Source organism: Montipora foliosa, chromosome 11 (genome assembly GCF_036669935.1).
Source record: "Montipora foliosa isolate CH-2021 chromosome 11, ASM3666993v2, whole genome shotgun sequence".
Lineage (NCBI taxonomy): Eukaryota > Metazoa > Cnidaria > Anthozoa > Scleractinia > Acroporidae > Montipora > Montipora foliosa.
The window spans coordinates 46222447-46242446 of record NC_090879.1 but is presented as its reverse complement, the minus strand read 5'-3'; the positions used below and the strand labels follow the sequence as shown (position 1 = coordinate 46242446).

Genomic DNA, 20000 nt, shown 5'->3' with positions numbered 1-20000 from the left:
GCTAAATTTTGGAATATATAACAAGAAGAAGAAGAAGAAGTGAAGAGACGTTTGTCTCGCTAAATTCCTATTAAATTTCACCATTCTACAATTTAAGGAAGCCTTAAGGTTTGCTATATCTTCTACAGCCTTTATTTAAACATAAAAAACGACTATTCCTCGACTGGTTAGAAATCGCTGGCCCGGCTAACCGGGCTGAGACAAGTTTCTCGAAAGTCTGGAAACTTAATTTACGGGCCATTTTCGCAGGTGTCACAATTCCCACTGTATCTCAAGAACGGAGAGGATTTAAGTCGTCAAAATTCACAATCATTTTGCTTTTTGTTACCTTAAAAGATCAGCTTTCCTGAAAAAGCGGTTGGCAGGCTCATGCACAATTGGCTTTTCGGGCCCAAAAAGTTTTCGGGACTTTCGAGAAACGGGCCCCTGTCCCGGTGAACGCGATTACATGGGAAAGGGGTGAGCTGAAAACACTTATGCTAAATAAGTCTAAAAAATTCGTTTTCACAGTAGCTTGTCTTGTTAGACTACTGTAGTTGACTTAGTGGTTATCGCTGTCAGTAAAACGAAAGCCTGTTTTCCTGGGTTCAATTTTCTGCCTCTTCTGCCGGAATCTTTTCTTTTTTAGTCAAAATTTCAGCTTGGTTCGAAAGTAACTAACAGGCCGTATAAGTTCGGGGAAATGTCAATTGCGGGAGAGAGAGAGCGAGAAGTATAATTCTCATACGCAGAACTAGTTGAGGACCATGAACAAGGAATATGTATACGGTTATGCGCTGAGCTGCTATTTTATAGTCTTGGCGTCGAATACTAAAAGATGTCTTGTATCGACGAAAATCCAAAAGTTATGAAGACGGTTGTTTACATCAAACTGTGTTATTTCACTCTAACTTTTCACAGTCGTCTTCTTTTGTTACGGATGGGGAGGATGAAAATAGATCACATTTTAACTTATTTTAAAATATCATATTGAAGACATAGCCAAGCATTTGCTACAGATTACTCTTCCTGCCCAAACTAAAAACTCATAGATATGCCTTCCACTTTTCATCATGGAAAAGAGTTAACTAGAATTTCTGTAAATCCCGTTTTTCAGAAGATGAAACAACAAATGGCTTCAAATGGGCTCTACCAAAATTAATAGAGGTTGTAGCGACAAGTTGAGAACCTTGCGTTTGGGCTGCAAACTGCTCTACCGGCACAGCAATGTTGCAAAATTAAGAAACAATAAAATTTCCAATTTTTCACCTGAAGCAATGCACTTGTAACCCTTGCTTCTGAATATTAAATGAAAATTCCTGTTACATCTGCCAAGCCGACTGGATACCAAGAAATATGAGGAAAAGTCAAAGTTTAACTGACGTTTTTCAGTCCATAGAGCTCTACTTCGCAGATCGTTTTCCCTTCGACCTACCCTTTACTAAAATCGTGCGCCATCAATTTCGTGCAAACGTGGTTCAACAAAGTTTATCACAAGATGTTCCCCCGGATCATAAAATTCGGCTCCCGCGGCCATTTAAATTTTATTGTATTTCTTCAGTAAACTTCCCGACGTATTTTACGTCATTTCTCCCCCCCCCCCCCCCACTGGGGGCCGAATTGAATCAAGAAATAAAATGATGGATCTTGACTTTTCCCTTATTTTGTGTTTCACGATTGCTATATCCGTTCTTTCAAGGTATTTTAGGCGCAGCACTATTATACGGCCTAACACCCTCAACTGTAAGAGGAGGACTGGGAGTGACCGCTCCTGCAGAAAACCTTCATGGTGCACAGTCATTTGGAATTGAGCTTTTACTCACCTTTGTATTGGTTCTTAGCATATTTGGCGCCACTGATCGGGGCAAGAACCACCATGGATATGAAATTCCCCTGTCCATTGGGCTGTGTGTGTTCATTTGTCACATGGTTGGGGTAAGTACAGCCGCAAATAAATATCAGCCAAGGGACTTGTTATCTTTCAGGGTTAAAAAGGCGTTCCAATTTATTTTAGAAGCGTCACAATTGTAGATAATAGTTTCTGTACACAATGAAGCTTAATATGTTAACAGTCATGGTTTTCAATAGGTGTATTTGTCAATGGTGATTCGGGAATACGCGGAAATTTCCGAGTGCACCCAAAAGGACTCGAACCCATGGTTGCCCGATTACTGGTTCAGCTGCTCTGTCGATTAGCCATTCCGGTAGGTTCAGGTGCGAATTCAGTGTCTTGCCATGCTGCAAAAACTGCCGAAACGAAGCCCTATAATATGTATTAAAGGAGCTCAATTGTATTTGTATTTTAGGGTAATAGCAAAAGCTATCGCCTGGCAAATCCGTGCAACACAATTGGTCAAGAGAGAGGCGGAAGTGGTTATAAATAAACACAGCAATCGATTTATGTTTACTTTCCTTTCTAGATTCCCTTTACAGGATGCAGTATGAATCCTGCGCGGTCGTTTGGACCGGCTCTGATAATGAACTCTTGGAAACACCATTGGGTGAGTGACCCTCCGTATCTGTTACGTAGCGGGATCAAAAACCCCGGCTGGACCAACACCCAGATCTTTAAATTAAGAGGAAAGTGATGCCTTTGTAATGACATCTGACTCTCTCGTGTTCGTGGACGATAAACCATAGGCCCCGTCTGACAGCCCTTGTGTGGGACGTCAAAGAAACCACACACAGTTTGCGGAGAAGAGTAGGGGACGTAGTCCCGGTGCAGTGGTCTGTCAGTCATTCTTTTCTGGGGGCACCTGCGAAATCAACCTTGTTCCCAGGGTCCCTCTTCTCTGCCTCTTTTGTCGTTGAGAGAAAGACCTTAGTTCAGGCTGGTCACGTGGCACTCTTCGGCAAACATTTCCCTACTGGGTAGGGTTTTCGTAGTTTGATCACGCAGCTGGGCGAAAGCGTATTCGTTTGACAAGGCATTTTTAAAATAAATAATCTTTACTTTACCGAATGCTAAGTTTCAAAAAAGTCAAAAGAGCTGATGATATATTCCCACATGAGATGAATCCAACAAAAGCGGACAAAAGCGGTCAGGCTTTTGTGACCGATAAGACCTCTGGGTCATATCGAGCGGCGATTGACGTTCACAAAAATAATTGATTTCGTTAGTACCTAAAGTTGCTTCTACAGAACATACACTATCATAAAACAAAGTGTTGTACATTGACCTCTGGGTCATATCGAGCGGCGATTGACGTTCACAAAAATAATTGATTTCGTTAGTACCTAAAGTTGCTTCTACAGAACATACACTATCATAAAACAAAGTGTTGTACATTGGCTCTAAAAAGTCCTTAGGGGAGTGGCTAATTACGTATGGATTCATTAAATGAACACAAACCTCGTTCGGAGAGAAATACAGACAGGCTTTCAAGTTGATTCACTGGTCTGAGTGGTGAACCGGTCCAGATGGAACGTTTATTAGGGGATCACTGCATCCAAATAGTGTATCATCTTATTACACACAATTATCTTTTCCCTCTGAAATTGAGTAGTTCGAGGTATACAGCCACCCAACCATGTCTTGCCACAAATGACATATTATCACCAAGGCTACTCCGATCCTTATTTTACACGACAGTGTGCAAGTTTTTTTTTAATTGAGAAAGTTCATTTTGAGTTGTTTCGCTTAGGATATAAGAAATACTAATAAGGAAAACGAAGTTCTCTTTCGCTTGGGAAGGTCGAAAATGAAGGGTTTAGGCAATGCTCGTGCAAGCAAAACGACACCTTCACGCATATTGTTGGTCCATCCTTCCTCAACCTGGTCTCTCCACTTCTCGCCCGCGATGGACCCTGGGAACGACGTTGTTGTTTCCTGGAGAAGATTCGATCGCTATTCAGCGGCCAAAGTTCATTATCCCCATTCTTTTTACTCTTTAACATGAACACTACTTATCGCTGGTAACCTCATAAGATTCCAAACTTTTTCATTTTGCTTTTTTATCTAGGTGTATTGGGTTGGTCCTTTTCCTGGCGCGATCATGGCCGCGCTACTCTACGAGCACATTTTCTCTACATCCAAGATGGCAGTAACTCCAGCTTAATTAATCCCTTTGGCTCACGAGCAGTGTGTGAAATATGACTTAATTAACTCTGTGTAGACTTGGGATCAACTCGTAACTTCCAGCTGAAACCAACTTTGCAAAAAAAGCAGCTACGCACACTTGTCAGCCTTTCTTAAGATCTTCCCGTTGATTCCTTGATGACTTCTAAGAGTAAAAGTGTTCAAGGCTTACAGCTTACAATGAGCGCTGAGAAATCAAACTGGAAGGAAGCGATCGTGGTGCATTTGATGATCAAAGCGGGAGTCGAGGCTGGATTATCTTTCAAACAAAACCCAGCGACCTCACTACTGGACCAAGATGTCTCCATCTTTGCTTTTTTGATTCCAAAATCATGAAAATATGTGGTATTTTTAGACTGCATTTCCTATCAGTACCATGAGCTATTCATTTCTCTGCAATTAAACAAAGAAAACGGCGATCACAATTAGCCTAAATTAGGACAACCAGAGCATCTATTAATCACAGAGATTTGTAGTAAGGAGCTGTCGTTTTCTCTTCAGTAGGAGGTCACGAAATCCGCTATGACAAGGCTGGGGTCTCCTGGAAAAAAATGCCAAAACAACCAAACGCTTGATCGCCGAGTCTTTTGTGCCGCGTAAAGCAATCCGATACTCCCCACGGCAGGTTGGCTCCAAGTGCGGTCAACAGCTGGGGAATTGCGGGGAAGATGTTGACCGCGGGCCATTCGAGAGCAACAAGTAACCTCACGGAAAGCCTGTGTGCAGGCTACCAGGTTGACCAAACCGATGCTAAACGCGGAGCCGTGACGAAAGCAACTCGTCCCTATTTCAAGAATCGGCGAAGCGAAGTGCGAAGCGCGAACTTGTTTTTCTAAGGCGCAGAAACGTTATTTGTTTTATTTTCTCCAAATGCAAGCCTATTGGGTTTTCCAGTATTTTTTGTGGTCTTTATATTGATGTTTTTGAGTAACTGCCTTTATCAGTGTCTGTACCTTTCTTCATGAAGGAGTATGGGAGTATCTAAATTTGCAGAAGCCCCTGGAAGTTGCACAAGACGTTCGTGTGCTCAAACTTCTAATAAACCAATAGACCAATTTCGATATATTAAAATTCAGTCCAAAACAAAAGACATCATCTCGAGGTTCTAGGGAATAAACTCATACAAATCCTTACATTTATTCCCCAGAGCCTCGCGATGATGCCTTTTGTTGTGGACTGGATTTTAATATATCGAAATTGGTATATTTGGCTAACTCAATGTTGTACCCAATTCAAATCTTTTGGGAATAAAACGTTTTGCTCCAAGTACTTCCATATCATTTAAATGTGAATGCTTCATTGTCATGCAAATTCAACACACAAAGAATCTTAACCCCGAGAGATTTGAATTGGTTACAAGTTTTGAGTTAGCCGAATTGGTCTATTGACTTCGACCGGCCAACTAGAGTAATTTCAGTGACTTAACGGTATAATAATTATGAAATCCAACATTTAACCAGTTTTCTGAATGCGGGTCAAAGTCCACGAAATCACTGAAACGAGTAGTCTGACCGTGTTCCAGAAAGTTCATTAATGCATCAAGTCTGCGTTCAATTGGAAAGAAATTTGTCAAACTTGGCATATTTTCAAGCGTTGGTTAAAAGAACTAAATTTCTACACTCCAGGGGAGCCACCGGTTTTCATTCGTTCGAAAGTGAGCCATTCCGGTAGGTTCAGGTGCGAATTCAGTGTCTTGCCATGCTGCAGAAACTGCCGAAAGGAGGCCCTATAATATGTATTAAAGGAGCTCAATTGTATTTGTATTTTAGGGTAATAGCAAAAGCTATCGCCTGACAAATCCGTCCAACAAAATTGGTCACAAGAGAGGCGGAAGTGGTTATAAATAAACACAGCAATCGATTTATGTTTACGTCCCTTTCTATATTCCCTTTACAGGATGCAGTATGAATCCTGCGCGGTCGTTTGGACCGGCTCTGATAATGAACTCTTGGAAACACCATTGGGTGAGTGACCCTCCCTCCGTATCTGTTACGTAGCGGGATCAAAAAGCCCCGCCGGACCAACACCCAGGGACTTAAAGGAGAAAGCGATGCCTTTGTAATGACATCTGACTCTCTCGTGCCGTGACGAAAGCAACTCGTCCCTATTTCAAGAATCAGCGAAGCGAAGTGCGAAGCGCGAACTTGTTTTTGTAAGGCGCGGAAACGTTATTTGTTTTATTTTCTCCAAATGCGAGACTATCGGGTGTCCGAGTATTTTTTGTGGTCTTTATATTGATGCTTTTGAGTAACTGCCTTTATCAGTGTCTGTACCTTTCTTCATGAAGGAGTATGGGAGTATCTAAATTTGCAGAAGCCCCTGGAAGTTGCAAGAGACGTTCGTGTGCTCAAACTTCTGATAAACCAATTTGGCTAACTCAATGTTGTACCCAATTCAAATCTTTTGGGAATAAAACGTTTTGCTCCAAGTTCTTCCATATCCTTTAAATGTGAATGCTTCATTGTCATGCAAATTCAACACACAAAGAATCTTAACCTCGAGAGATTTGAATTGGGTACAAGTTTTGAGTTAGCCGAATTGGTCGATTGACTTCGACCGGCCAACTAGAGTAATTTCAGTGACTTATTATGAAATCCAACATTTAATCAGTTTTCTGAATGCGGGTCAAAGTCCACGAAATCACTGAAACGAGTAGTCTGACCGTATTCCAGAAAGTTCATTAATGCGTCAAGTCTGCTTTCAATTGGAAAGAAATTTGTTAAACTTGGCATATTTTCAAGCGTTGGTTAAAAGAACTAAATTCCTACACTCCAGGGGAGCCACCGGTTTCCATTCGTTCGAAAGTGTCTGAGATAGACAAGAGCGTGACCAAGGTATTTGATTAAAATAGACTTCGTGATAAATACATAATACATTTGTGACATACATAATACATAACATATGAATACATAATACATTTGTGACCATCGTCAACTCTTTCCGAATTTCGGTTGAATTTTCTTCAAGTGCACCGAATAGTGAAAATAATATGGCTACCGTGCAAGCAAATTGGAAAACAACAATATACCCACTGTGAGAGAAAGAACTAAGTTTATGCTCAAAAGCGACCTCTTCAGGGATGTGAAGTTTGTGGTTCGAAAGTCTGAAAGTGATGGCGAAAGTGAAAGCAATGAAGTGATTCCAGCTCACAAAGTTTGTGTTGTCTATTGGAATTCCTGTGTTTGCAGCCATGTTTTACGGTGAACTAACGGAGACTAGAGACTCCATTGAACTCCCTGATTGTGAATACGAGTCTCTGTTAGAGTCGTTTCGTTACATGTACAGCGATGAAGTGAACTTAAGCGGAAGTAATGTGATGGGAGAGCGAAGAAATACATGGTGCCTTCCTTCTCCGTTAAGTGCACAGAATATCTTGAAGACTATTTGGATCCATCAAATGTTTTTGCTGTTCTACCATCTGCTCAGAGGTACGGAGAAGGAAACCTCGGTGGAAAGATGATCTGAGATGATAGAAAGTTCTCGATGAGCATACAGAGGGAGCATTGAAATCGGATGCGTTCGCGCAACAGAAAGATCTTTGCTTGAAGAATTGGTTGAGAGAGATACCCTTGCAATCCAGGAAATCGAATTATTCAAAGGGGTGATGGAATGGGTAGCTCTACAGGAGCTCGGAAAATCAAGGAATTAAATTAGATGTAGACGGGAAGAAAATGAGAAGTATCATCGGAGAACGGATCATTAAAGCAATACGTTTTCCTGTTATGCAGTTGACAAAATTTGCTTCAGAAGTGCTTAACAGTAAAGTTTTGACTCTTGACGAAGTTTCCACTGCAATCAAATGTATCGCCTCTGTGGAAAAGTCTCCTTTGACAAGACGATGTGGACCGCGGTTTCCTGCCATGAAACGCTCTCGCAGTTCCGTGACACTGGAGCTTTTGGAGTTCATATAATTTTCTGTGGACAGAAATATTCTTCTTAGGGGGTTGCGCTTATTTGGGAGGAAAGGAAAGACCTAGAATTTGGCTATTTCAAGAAGCTTCTCTGATGAAGTCCTCCTAGAAGGGATGGATTGTTTTCGTCTGACTCGGGAGATGATGTCTTGTTTGAAGTTCCTTTACCCATAGCTGAAGAACGGAGATGCATAATTTTCGTTTCATCCAGTAGTTTGACCTCTTTCACTGGTACTCAAGCTAAGGAAAGTCAAACTGTGCAATGTTGTGCAGTTACCTTTGACTTCAACCCCGACACAGAGCCAATGTGGATTTCCAGAAGAACACTTGCTGAACTGATTGTCAGTCTTTGAACACTTGAACGTTTTTCAGTGTAGGGTTCAAAAAGCTTTTGTGAAAATATGTCGGCGAAATCGTAAACGCTTGTTTTTAATCTGTTCCGAATAAAGCCTCATTTCAACTTACAAGCTAATAACCATTTAAAAGATAAATTGAGGGATTAACCTTGGTAGAATAATACGAAAAGGTTTATTTGATTTACGAACTATTGTCTTGTTTTAGGTTTACTGTTAACAATAATTACTTACTTTCCTTAGTGCTACGTCAACTCTATCGGCGTCAGTGTCACAATGGAGGTGGCAATATTGCGTTGGGGGGGGGGGGGGGCACTTTCTGGCGCTTATTTAAATCTGCGTTCATATGATTACATGGATTTCTGAACATTCATCAATATAGGCCTTCTGCAGCTAGTAATCACATGGTACAACCGCCATTGCGACATCTGAAACAAACAATTTAAATAATGTTGCTTTGTTTTAGATGTCCCTGTGAGCAATTTGCTCTCCAGTATGGCGGTGTTTGTAACATGTGATCGCCAGCTGCAAATGGCCCATTCTTGAGTCAATATTGATGAAAAAGATTCCAGTTTTAGTTCTGTTGAGTTGACCGAGAAGTAGGAAAGTATAACTAACTAAATTAGTACTCAAGGAGTTCCCTTTCAACTACAGAATACGGGGCCACTCCGGGAGCAGTATCACGAAAGTGGCTCCGCGGCTCCACAGTCGACTCGTGTTGACTGTGGAACCACGGAGTCACTGCAGCGAACCCTCTTCAAAAGTGGCCCTGTATTCGGTAGTTTAGCCGTATCGGAGCCCTGTCATTGTCACTGATACATGTCTTACAAAACAGGTTTAAATTAAATTTAATTGCTCCCTCACCTGCCCTCCTCGTGCCCAGTGGCACAAGATTATTGCTCCGTTTCCTTAATTCTTTGAAGTGAATCTTCAAGAACACTTAAACAGTTCTGGAGTGTTCGTAGCTCTTTCTGGTTGATAAGATCTGAAAGCAAAGATCAAATCGAGTAAAAATCGAAATCAAATGAGATAAAGCAAAAAAAAAAGAAAGACTGAGCCGTTCGAGGCAGGATCATTGTCAAACCATGGCAACCAATGGGTACGAGCGTACGTTGCGTACCTCCCTCCAGGGGCTCGTACATAATGTAAATTGACTTTCATGTAAATTAGCAATCTAGGTCAAGCTTGTTTGCAAAGTACATGCAACTGGCTCAAATTACCACTCACTGTGCCTTTTATTGCTTTTATTTAACCATGATGGCTGTATGGTTCAAATTTATTTCTTCACTGTGGTTTTCTTACCGGAGTTACTCCTTTCTCTTCTGGTGATTTTTGCTTCATTGTTTTTGCAGATGTGGCCATAAGAAGACCTAATCTTTTCTAATCCTTGAAGCAACTGAAATATGAAAATCACAATGACGCAGTTCGCTTGGCTTTCACGCAATCTTGGTTTTTTTTTGGGGGGGGGGAGGGGAGGGGGCATCATCCAATAAATGTATTACGAGACTTTTGGTAACTTTGTGCTTCTCTGGTATGACATTGATGTTCCAAGGGAAAAGGCACTTGTGTAGAGGAGTGGATCGTGCTTGTTGGAGCTTCTGTGACAAAGAAGGAAACTAGTGAATTTTGCACAAACCCTTTCGACCAAAATTATGCAAAGGAACCTCCCCTCCAACAAACACCACCACCAAAAACAACAAAGGACATGACGTTCACAATCAAATTTGTTTATATATATATATATAGATATATATATTTTCAAAGAAAGCACTTGTATCCCAACTGCATCAATTTCAATTTTAGAATAGCTCATTTTTTTGTTCAAGTTTCCCAGGCACCTTCACCTTGAATAACCCATTGACTCCTGGGAGTGAGACATAACAGCTTTTACTCTTTCTAACACCAGACGATTTTATTCATCAATGGGGGATGGTTAAGGAGTCAATGAGATAATTGTAACTGTTGCAGTTGCCCAATTCTTATTGTACAAAGCTCTTTGGTGGCACCTGTCAAATTTGAAAGTGAAAATACGCGACTTCACTTTTTCTTATTCTGACACAAACATTTCTGTGAAAAAAGGTTAAAACGATTTGATTACTAACATTGTTTCCTTCATTATAAAAGTTATATTTGGATTAGGAATGGATACTCCCTTAAAGCAAGATGGGGAAATTTCTGATTCCTGGCTTCGATCTACAGACTTCGTCCGATTTTGTTAATCACTCGTGCAATTACAGACCAAATTGGATTCCAGTCAGTCCTATTAACACTATTAACCCTTTAAGCCCCGAGGGGTTCCCCATTGACGAGTAAAATCGTCTGGCGTTAGACAGAGTAAAATCTATAAGTGCCATTTGGCACTATCCGGGCTGGAAGGGTTAAACGGGGACATAGTTTTTGGATGCTGTTAGCTTAATCAAATAACGTTTAATTCATGCCATTTACATGTACATATGTTGTGGGTTGTTTATTAACAATCTCAGAGATACATCGTACACTGTACTAAACAGCAGCTTGGTCAGTTCTCACCTCTGTGTATTTCAGAAGGAGCGAATGCACTCTGCTGAACTCTGGTCCAACTTCTGCAAATTATTGAAAAAAAAAAATGTAACTTTCATTCCAATCCTACCAAATTAAAAATTCTAGGATATTCAATAATATTATAATAATCCCTTTCTCCTTCGGCCTCAGCTTAGATTTCTTGTACAAGAACGCGCCCTAACAGCTATCACTGTTTTTTGATCCTGAATTTCTATTTGTGTGAAAGCTAGAAATGGGGATACATGTGTAATCTGAACTGGGCTAAAGGCATGAAGAATGACTTTTGCATTTAATTTTACTATTAAAAAATTTATGGCGACCTGAAACGTACATGCATACCTGACAATGAAGGCACTGGCCTTCTACACCAAGGCTTCATCTCAGTTTCAAAGCAATGAAGAAATCCAGACACAACTTGAGCCATAGTGGTGAGTGATAGCGAAAGAGTTTTGCTAACTTTTTCAACCGTAATGGCATCAGCATCACACAATGGGGCCTGCCATGAAACAGAATAACATTTAAGAAAAGTACATGTAATGGTGATGATTGCAACAGTTCATACTGCAAAACCAGATCACAGAACTTCTTAATCCCCAAAACCTTGAATTCATTAAAAAATGTAAGGTTATGCTGCATCAATGGTCATGACAAGTGGCCACTAGATCCAGGAATGGATTTAGGGACCAAGAAGCACGTTCCATGAACATGAACCATTCCATAAAGATTGTTGTCATGAATTATGACTTTGCATTGCACATATGACCCAACTGCAACGAGTACAGTATCATGACAGTGGATGATATGAACCTATCATAATGGAACTGCAGAAATGGAACGATATTTGAAGTGAAAGATCATTTCTGTAAGTGATAAATTGTAGCAACATCATGGTAAAGAATCAGCTGCAGTAATGAGTACAGTAACTGTTATGTCAACACTAGCAGGTATGTGTGCAGGTGGGTTTCCCTGTTCATTTCTGAACTTGGTTGGTAATGCTCATTGGATGAGGCTTTTTTGATACCCAGCAGCATTCACTAGCGGCACAATCAGGCACAATAATAATTGCTGATAAAATGAACTGCATTTACACCTACCGACAACATAACTCTGATCGAACCTTAGTTATCAAATTAAAGTGAAGCTGAATGGTGTAATGAATGTCATCTTTATCTACAAAAGTGAGTTGACTAATAATAATAATTATTATATTTATTGCTCACAATCAAAACAATAATTTACTACTGTTTAGTACACACTACACTGTAAGTTGAACACACGAAGAGAAACTTCTTTACTAATCAAAAAAGACTACAATAATTTATTGTGGGTGGCCATTTTTGTTGTATCTTTGGCAGCTCTGAGGATTAAAACTACACATTTTAAATTATTTAGACAATCAGGAAGTGTAAAAAGCACTATTTACATTCATAAGTGTAACGTCTACAATTAATGTGGATGACCTGTAGTCTAAACACACTGTCAGTAATGCTGAATAAGAATCTTGCTTTACTTTCAATAATATTGTTATCTTACATTTGCTCTGAGCTCGTCTAACTGCTTGCTTTGTTCCTCTAATTCATTGGCCAGTTTTTCGGTCACAGATATCAAGTGCTTTTCCTCTGGTATTCTAGTAGTAAAAATTAGAAAGACTTCACAAGTTTTCACTGGGGCAAACCAGTCGGCCAAAGTCCTGCCTTTGATATCTTAATAGTTTCTGATATTGACCTGCATGTAGTTTATTTAGTTTATACAAAATAAAAATTTCTTCTCTACAATTGGCCACAAATTATAACATACATGTATTTTTAATGGCCACTTGTAACTTAATTGAAGCTGCTTTGCTCTCCATGATTATGCTGTAGCCAGACTTAAATTCATACAGAAGCATATCATGTCAAAAGTGATTGCACTGTATTACCCGTTGTACTTCACTTTATTTCTGCAAAGCACAATATTTACATTTGTATAAACCATACAAGTTTTCCATCACAGACAGGAAGACTGATGAAAAAAACAAAAGGAACACCAACATTTTACCAATTTTAGGTAAATGTACACGCAGTGCTCACTTTCCCACTAGCAAGCCATGGCCCTCAATTTCTTGAGTCCAGGTCATTGATTCCGATGATTGTCATCTACACTGTACAAATTATTTCTTTTGGTAGGGTACTAAGATGCCTTTCATCAGCTGCTACTGTACCCTGCATATCTGTCAATGAGCCTCCAGTAATGTGCTTCATTTTACTTACTTTTTTTGTTCAAGTCCAGATGTAGATCTCAGCAAATCAGGAGGAAAGAGTTGAACTTTGGACACAAAAACATCCTGAAGGTTTTCTTGACGGCAGAGGGCATCAAAAAAATAGCAATCATTCTTGAACTGATCTTCTAAAGTGGCTTGAGCAAATGACAAACTTTCAAGAGGAAACAAAAAGAATTAAGTGAAAAGTGAATGAGAGAAACACTTAGTCTACCAGGCGAGCAGAATCATCCATCCATCAAAATTAGTAAACCATAAAATTTTGGAAACAAAGTCATGCCTCATAAAAATAATCATCTGGTGACTTACTGTTAGTACTGTACTGAGCCCGAGATGAACAAAACTGTTTTTATCTAGTCATGTATTGTAATTTTGTATTGGGTTACTGTTACACTAACTTTGAAATACAGTCTGCCGTGACAGACTGTAAGGCAGCCTATTTCTAACATTATAATTATTCTGACACTTCATGAAGATCTGACCTGCCAAATCAAGGGGTGATAATATCCTCTTGATCTTGTTGAGTTTCTAAATTGTAAGTGTTGTTATGGGGTTGTACAGAGAAGCTCTTAGATCATACCTTGTTGTCCTGACTGGTGTCTCAACAGTGCTGACAATATCCAAAAGATTTTCCCAGAACACAGCTTGTTTTTTCCTGGATCTGTTTCCCTAAATACATGTAAAACATGACTTGTAGAATAAAAATAAGCCAAAAAAGAAAACTTGGATGTGCTTTAACAACACCTTTTTGCTCTTTTAATAAACAAAATTTGAGAAAACAGAAAACTAGTTCTCTTTTCTTTGTGTGAGGAAGCAGGGCAGGTCTGTTTTTGGGAACAGGCTGCTGACCATTATTTGATCATTAGTGTATCTGAAAAATAACTCTCTAATGATTGTATTTTTCTTTTAGATTTTAGGGAAGGACGATATGTTTAAAACCTAATTATTTGAACTGTGGATACGCACATGTACATGACTGTACATGTAGATGTATCGACTCTCTATAAAGTAAACGATCATACAGTACATGCAGTTCAGTGACAGAGATAATTTTGCATCCATGGTCCTATTCAGAGACCATGTAGTCATTGTCTTTTTGATAACAAAGATTTTAAACAATGACTTTTCTTCTGTTAGGGCTCTTTTCAAGCCTTGATTTTTTCACGCTTCCTTGAAAGTTGCTTTAAACCCATTGACACCTCAAACGCTCTAGGATGCCCCCAGTTGGTGTTAGCCAGATCAAAATCTGTTACAGTAACTGTAAGTCTCACTCTCAGGTGCTGGCCTTTAATAAGGGAATCACGGTGCCTTACGAGATGCCAAGAACTTAGTCACAATTCTTAATTATGCCAATGAAAAATTGTTATTATGTACATGTATCTACCTGTATCAATTCAATGTCATCACTCTTGCAAAGTCCCAAGAGATGGCTTGCAAAGAGTAGCTCTGCAATTTTAAACAATGGTTTTTATAATTATAACGAAAGAAAATAACTAATGAATCAATACACCCGCAATGTCCAGCGGCAAATTTTAAGGACCACACAAGAATAGTAATATTGATTTAACAAAAAACTACTGGTACGGTATATGGTTAGTTCTCAAAACATACAATGCCTTTTATGACTTTGATGTGCATGTAAATAAAAATTAATTTATCCAGTATACAGTACAGTACATGTATCTCTGATCTAGGGAAGAGTCATCACAAATTATGTAAATCCTTACTTTGGACTCGAGAGTCATTTCGGCCAAGACCCTCACTTTGTTGGTTCTCCACCAGGTTGTAGATAGTTGGGTCAAACCTTGAATTTGGATACAAGAAATAAAAATTACCTTATTAAACATTCTCTTTGGACAATAATAATGTTTGTGTATACTGTACATCATCACATGTATATTAATTTTATCAGGAATGAGAATCCAAGGTCTTAATAAAGACTTTAAAAGACACAAGAATTATGAAATAATTATTTTCTACTTTCAAGAGCTGATCCCTGCAATGCAAAATGAACTCGAGATGTCAACCTTAACCCTAAATGTCTCCTAAGAGTGACACTTACAGTGGAGCTCTGGGCGCCAAAGATGGGCGCTGAGCACCATACTGTAGTTAAGAAAATAATTACCAGTGGTATGGTAACACATCAATGTGAGAAATTTTGGTTTTAGCTATGACATCATTGACCGTCCGTCTATATGTTGATAAGTCCCCCTCTCCATGTATGCCAATGTGACCAGTATCATGTGACTATAATTATTGCGGGCTCAAGTTTAGAGTACTTGTGCCCAACATGGCGGCCATCTAATCCCGCTATTTTACAGCATAAATCTTTGTTATTGGACATCCATGTTATAGTCAATTGATACCTGTCAAAACAAGGTATCCACTGACCAGTATCATGTGACCATATCGCAGGCTCAAGTTTAGAGCTCATAGAGGTCAGCTTTTTAAAAAAAAAAGTTGACCGCTGACCAGGTACTGTTCTTTTTTTTTTAATTGCACTGCAGGCTCAAGCCAGGTTAACTTCTTGTAATCAGGACACCTAAACATAAATGAGGAATAATTTCTCGCACGCTTTCTGTGGCTCAACGTGGCTATGTTGCCGGTAAAATCTGTTTTCAGGTTGAATCCGCTTTTACCCGAGTTAAATTGGTGATCTTCATTTTACCTACTGTAGGTTGAATACGTACTCAGATGAATGGAAGAAACTTTCTTGGAGCTTAAATTAAGCCTAGAGAAAAAATTAGGGTCAGGTTAGGATCAGTTTTGGTTATAATTTTTATACGTGGATACCAATTGACTTATTATAGGAAAATAAATAATGATGAGAAGTCTGGTGTGTTGAGCATGTTCGTCGTTGTAGTGCAGTGGTGAAGACACAGGACTATAGATCTGGAGGGCCAGAGTTCGAGAACCGGCAAATGCATAGTACAGTTCTTTGATCCCTTGCCATGTTGTAATGTTGACAAGTGTATCAATACAGAAACTGATAGGATGATCTAAAACATAAAGATGTGTTGAGAAGGGTAAGACAGTGCTTGAGGGAAGGTAAAGGTGTTTACAGTCATTTTTGTGGGGTTGATAGCTGCTTTAATCAAATGAGGATCACCAATTTAACCTAGGTAAAAAACGGATTCAACCTGAACGATCTAAAACCACCTAAAACCATCTACAACCACCTACAACCACCTCAAAAAAAATCTACAACCATCTACAACCACCTCAAAAATATCTACAACAACTCGCAAAGAATCGAATACCATCTCCAGTTGGTTTTTCAAATTCGGAAAATCGCTTACCTTTATGCCACGATCATTCCCATAATCCGGGATATTTGGCTATTAAAATGGTAAAAACATATTGTCGTCTTGCTTATTTTTAGACATCTATGGCTTGTTTGAGATGGTATTTGATTCTTTGTGAGTTGTTGTAGATATTTTTGAGGTGGTTGTACATGTAGGTGGTTGTAGACTTTTTTTTTGAGGTGGTTGTACGCTGTAGATGGTTGTAGGTCGTTGTAGGCGGTTTTAGGTAGTTTTAGGTCGTTCCATGTTTTAGTAACTACGTTTTTCGAATCTATATAATGAGGTGCTTAATGTACATGTGGACCTTTTGCTGAATTTTGTTATTTTTCCTTAAGTCTCTAACTTCTTCTTATATCCCATGTGTTGATTTACAAAAAAATATATCAAATGATGTAATTATTCATAACGCTACATGTCCATCAAGCCTCCATGACCTCAGATTGACAATACCTTCTGAAAGTTGTTCCCATTTCCAAGCAAAATTAATATTTAAAATACTAATTCATGCAAGACTCCAATTATGCATTGCTGTATACATGTACATGTACATGTAAGTACTTATTATTACTGTATGTATTCTCATTCATCTTATCATTATCATCACTATGTAATTTTCTTGCAAATGATTGACTCATCCCCTGTACTTCTACTTTATAGCTGTTTATCATCATCAGGACCAATCCCAGTTACATATGCCGGGGGAGCTTCAAACAAATTAATATAATCAGAAATCCATAAGGGTTGAAACGTGTAACGCGCGTTCACAGCTTCCGAATATTCAGTGTGAACTGATTGGTTGAATGTTTCAGTGCTAAGTACCATATTTGGAAACCCCTCGCTCTTGTTGTTCCAAATATGGTACTTACCAAATTGAATACTCAGAAGCTTGTCTGCCAGCACACAAGGGGCCGTTACACGTTTCAACCCTTATGGGTTTCTGATATAATATTATAAGTTAATAATCATAAGGAACTGTAGCAAACACTGCTGAAGAGTGCTCAATACACGTTTGTGTAGAGCGATGTATAGAATTAAATGACTAAATAAAAATACACAAGATTCCCTGCGACTCTGAGTTTCGTGCGTATGCACTCATCAGGCAAATTTAATGAAGAACAATATAATAAGTTAAAATTACTTTGCTAAACTCCATTGTAAGAGTCTCAGTCTTGGCTCTCCTGGTTTAAAGAGAAGTTCCTCTATCCAAGAATCTTCAACTCCCTCTAAATATGGGCACCCAAGTTGCTGAAAGGGCAAGAAAGACCAAAGATTATGGCAACTAAATGTCGAGAGAATTTAGACACAAATTCAAACTCGAGAAGAATCCTGAAAAAAAACCCTCAGTTTTCAACACCAAGCACATGATCGCAGTTATTGGGAGAAAATATCATTAAACATTGTTTTCACGTGTAATCTTAATGTTATAAAACATTTTACCTCTAATCTTGACCTTATATTAAGCAATTTTTCCCTCTCGGCAGCCGCCATTTTTCAAAATCGCTTCGCACAAAGCACTGTGGGAGTTATTTATGTCACATGACGATATCTGCAAGATGGTGGACTTCCTTGCGGAAAACAACGCTTGCGGACAAACAGTTTTAAAGCTCGTCAGCAGGGGAAATGCTATCGTTGCAGAGCTTTTGCGACTCTCTGATTTTATACCTCCAGTGTTCAAGCAGGAAACCAAAGAAGATCGCGATAAATATGGCGAGATTTTAGCCGACTTCTCTTATTTCAAGGGGCCTGATTACTACGAGAACCGTATAGATTCCAAGCCGGTATGTGAAACTTGCTTTTTATCTCATTGATATCTTATTCCTAAGGCCTCGCAGTTCTTACAGCGCCCTACAGTCATCTCAAGTTTCTTCCCTTGTCCCCACAAAAGTGGAATGGGTGAGAAGTGGGGGCTATGTAATTGGAGAGGGGTGGGGCGGGGGTGCGGAGGGCCTTGTAACGACAACATTTGAAATAGGGAAGATATCGTTGAAGTCACCTATTGTCATAAATGTGCCAACCAGAGCCTCATTGGCTGTCAAAACAAAGGGTTTTTTGTTCCTGTGGTTGGCACATTTGAATAACAAAAGCAATTTTTGTAAAAAGATACAATAAAATTCTGAAAATAGGCCCCTCCATGTATAAGCTCCTTCAAATATAAGCCCCCCAAAACAGTAAGGCAAAAAACCCTCCGTTAAATCACCCCTCCAAAGATAAGCCCACAGGGAGCTTGTACTTAGAAAATTACCCTCAAATACAAAGTAAAACAGTAACATGACAAAGCAAAAACGGTAAATTTACTTCCAACTATAAGGCAAGCCCAATCGATTTGGAAATGCAAATTTCCCTCGGTAGAGAAGCCCCTCCTAATATAAGTCCTTCCAAAAATTAATATCCTCGAAAAGGGCCTTTGAAAAATATAAGCCCTGGGGCTTATTTTTGTAATTTTACGTTATCTTCCTTATGATTAAGGTGGCTCAAGCGAGGTTCAAAGTTTTTTCAAGTAACATTCTTATTAGAAGCTCAGCTAGCACTTCGATGCTGTATCACAATCATATTAACATGTTACTTACATGTATGTGTATAGTGCCAAAAGGAGGTCATACAATATTATTAATTGGCTGAATTCAGATCTCAGAGTTTAACTGTATAAGTTAAAGGCTCTTCAATGTCTTAGTCTTTTGCAGCAGATTGGAGTACAAGGACGACTAGGAGTAAGAGTTCTCAGTTCTGAGCATGCGCATTTCGAAAATTTTGGTTCTTTAAACATAATGCGTGCGCCCAGTAGAGAAGACTTGTAGTTGTTCTCGTACACAAATCTGAAGGTAACTTTTGTAATCAGTCTTTGCTCCTTATTTTTACAATTTCATTGACAGGAACTTCAAGATCTTGATGAGGAATTTAGAGAGAACCATATTGAAATCCTTACCAGATTCTATAAAGCTTTTGAAAGTGTTCATAAGTACATTACGGATCTAAACAGGTGAATTTTGGCTAAGGATACTGTACAGTATGTACAACCCCATTTTCTGTGAAGCAATAATTACCACGTACAATGTACTGTACCCTCTTGGATAAACTGTCTCCAGCTTCAGGCAAAATTTGAGGTTGAGGAGTCATTAAATTACTTAAATGTACAACTTAGCACCCTCAATTGGACAACAACCCTCAATTAGAGATGTATCAGCAGTCTCAAAGGGTGTTGTGTTAGCATCCTGACAAATCTAGTGAGAACAGACTTAGTGGTATGGACTGGAGCTTAATCCCTTTCAAGATGTTCTGCCAGGGTAAATTCCGACAAGCATCGTCATGGCCTAAAAAGTATCCACAGCACGTAAAGTCAAATCGTGACAACCGACATGCTTTCTTTAAATTTCCTTTAATTTCCAACAGCAACGTGAAACATTGACAAAGCACCGACACAATTAAGACCTTTTAAAATTCAGACAAGTGACACAGGACCCCACCCCCCTCCCTGGGCCTGTTTTGAACAATTCCCTGAATCAACATAGATCAATCGGCATCATGAAATGGTGCAGTGTAGCAGAATAAATTATCGTTAGTCATTCTGAAGAGTTGATA

General features: G+C 39.2%; 3 protein-coding genes across 3 annotated transcripts in view; 2 read left to right on the top strand and 1 right to left on the bottom strand.

The window, feature by feature from the left end:
• The window catches only part of LOC137977658 (aquaporin-4-like), a 12021-nt gene extending 7940 nt beyond the window's left edge, over window positions 1-4081 (top strand). Inside the window, exons 2-4 of the mRNA XM_068824951.1 lie at window positions 1679-1914; window positions 2400-2480; window positions 3942-4081. Coding sequence (XP_068681052.1) covers window positions 1679-1914; window positions 2400-2480; window positions 3942-4037 — 413 coding nt within the window. The 3' untranslated portion in view covers window positions 4038-4081. The remainder of the gene's footprint in view (window positions 1-1678; window positions 1915-2399; window positions 2481-3941) is intronic.
• Window positions 4082-4313: 232 nt separating this feature from the next.
• Window positions 4314-17924, bottom strand: LOC137977657 (HAUS augmin-like complex subunit 7). The gene is made up of 12 exons (XM_068824950.1): window positions 17862-17924; window positions 17563-17669; window positions 14847-14923; window positions 14504-14565; window positions 13700-13788; window positions 13112-13273; window positions 12396-12489; window positions 11202-11358; window positions 10851-10903; window positions 9624-9717; window positions 9186-9306; window positions 4314-4450 (listed from the first exon to the last, which is right to left on the bottom strand). The coding sequence occupies exons 1-11, from the start codon at window positions 17910-17912 to the stop codon at window positions 9215-9217; spliced, it is 1038 nt and encodes a 345-aa protein (XP_068681051.1). The 5' UTR covers window positions 17913-17924; the 3' UTR covers window positions 4314-4450; window positions 9186-9214.
• Window positions 17925-17955: 31 nt separating this feature from the next.
• The window catches only part of LOC137977656 (WASH complex subunit 5-like), a 45969-nt gene continuing 43924 nt past the window's right edge, over window positions 17956-20000 (top strand). The window contains exons 1-2 of the mRNA XM_068824949.1: window positions 17956-18202; window positions 19295-19401. Coding sequence (XP_068681050.1) covers window positions 17978-18202; window positions 19295-19401 — 332 coding nt within the window. The 5' untranslated portion in view covers window positions 17956-17977. The remainder of the gene's footprint in view (window positions 18203-19294; window positions 19402-20000) is intronic.

Bases quoted from the DNA above. Each gene is read 5' to 3' on its own strand.
- LOC137977657 (XM_068824950.1), bottom strand. From the start codon at position 17,912: ATGGCGGCTGCCGAGAGGGAAAAATTGCTTAATATAAGGTCAAGATTA. The intron at 14,924-17,562 runs GTAATTTTAACT...TCCAAATTCAAG, and splicing joins TTACAATGGAGTTTAGCAAA to GTTTGACCCAACTATCTACA. The intron at 14,566-14,846 runs GTAAGGATTTAC...TTAAAATTGCAG, and splicing joins AAATGACTCTCGAGTCCAAA to AGCTACTCTTTGCAAGCCAT.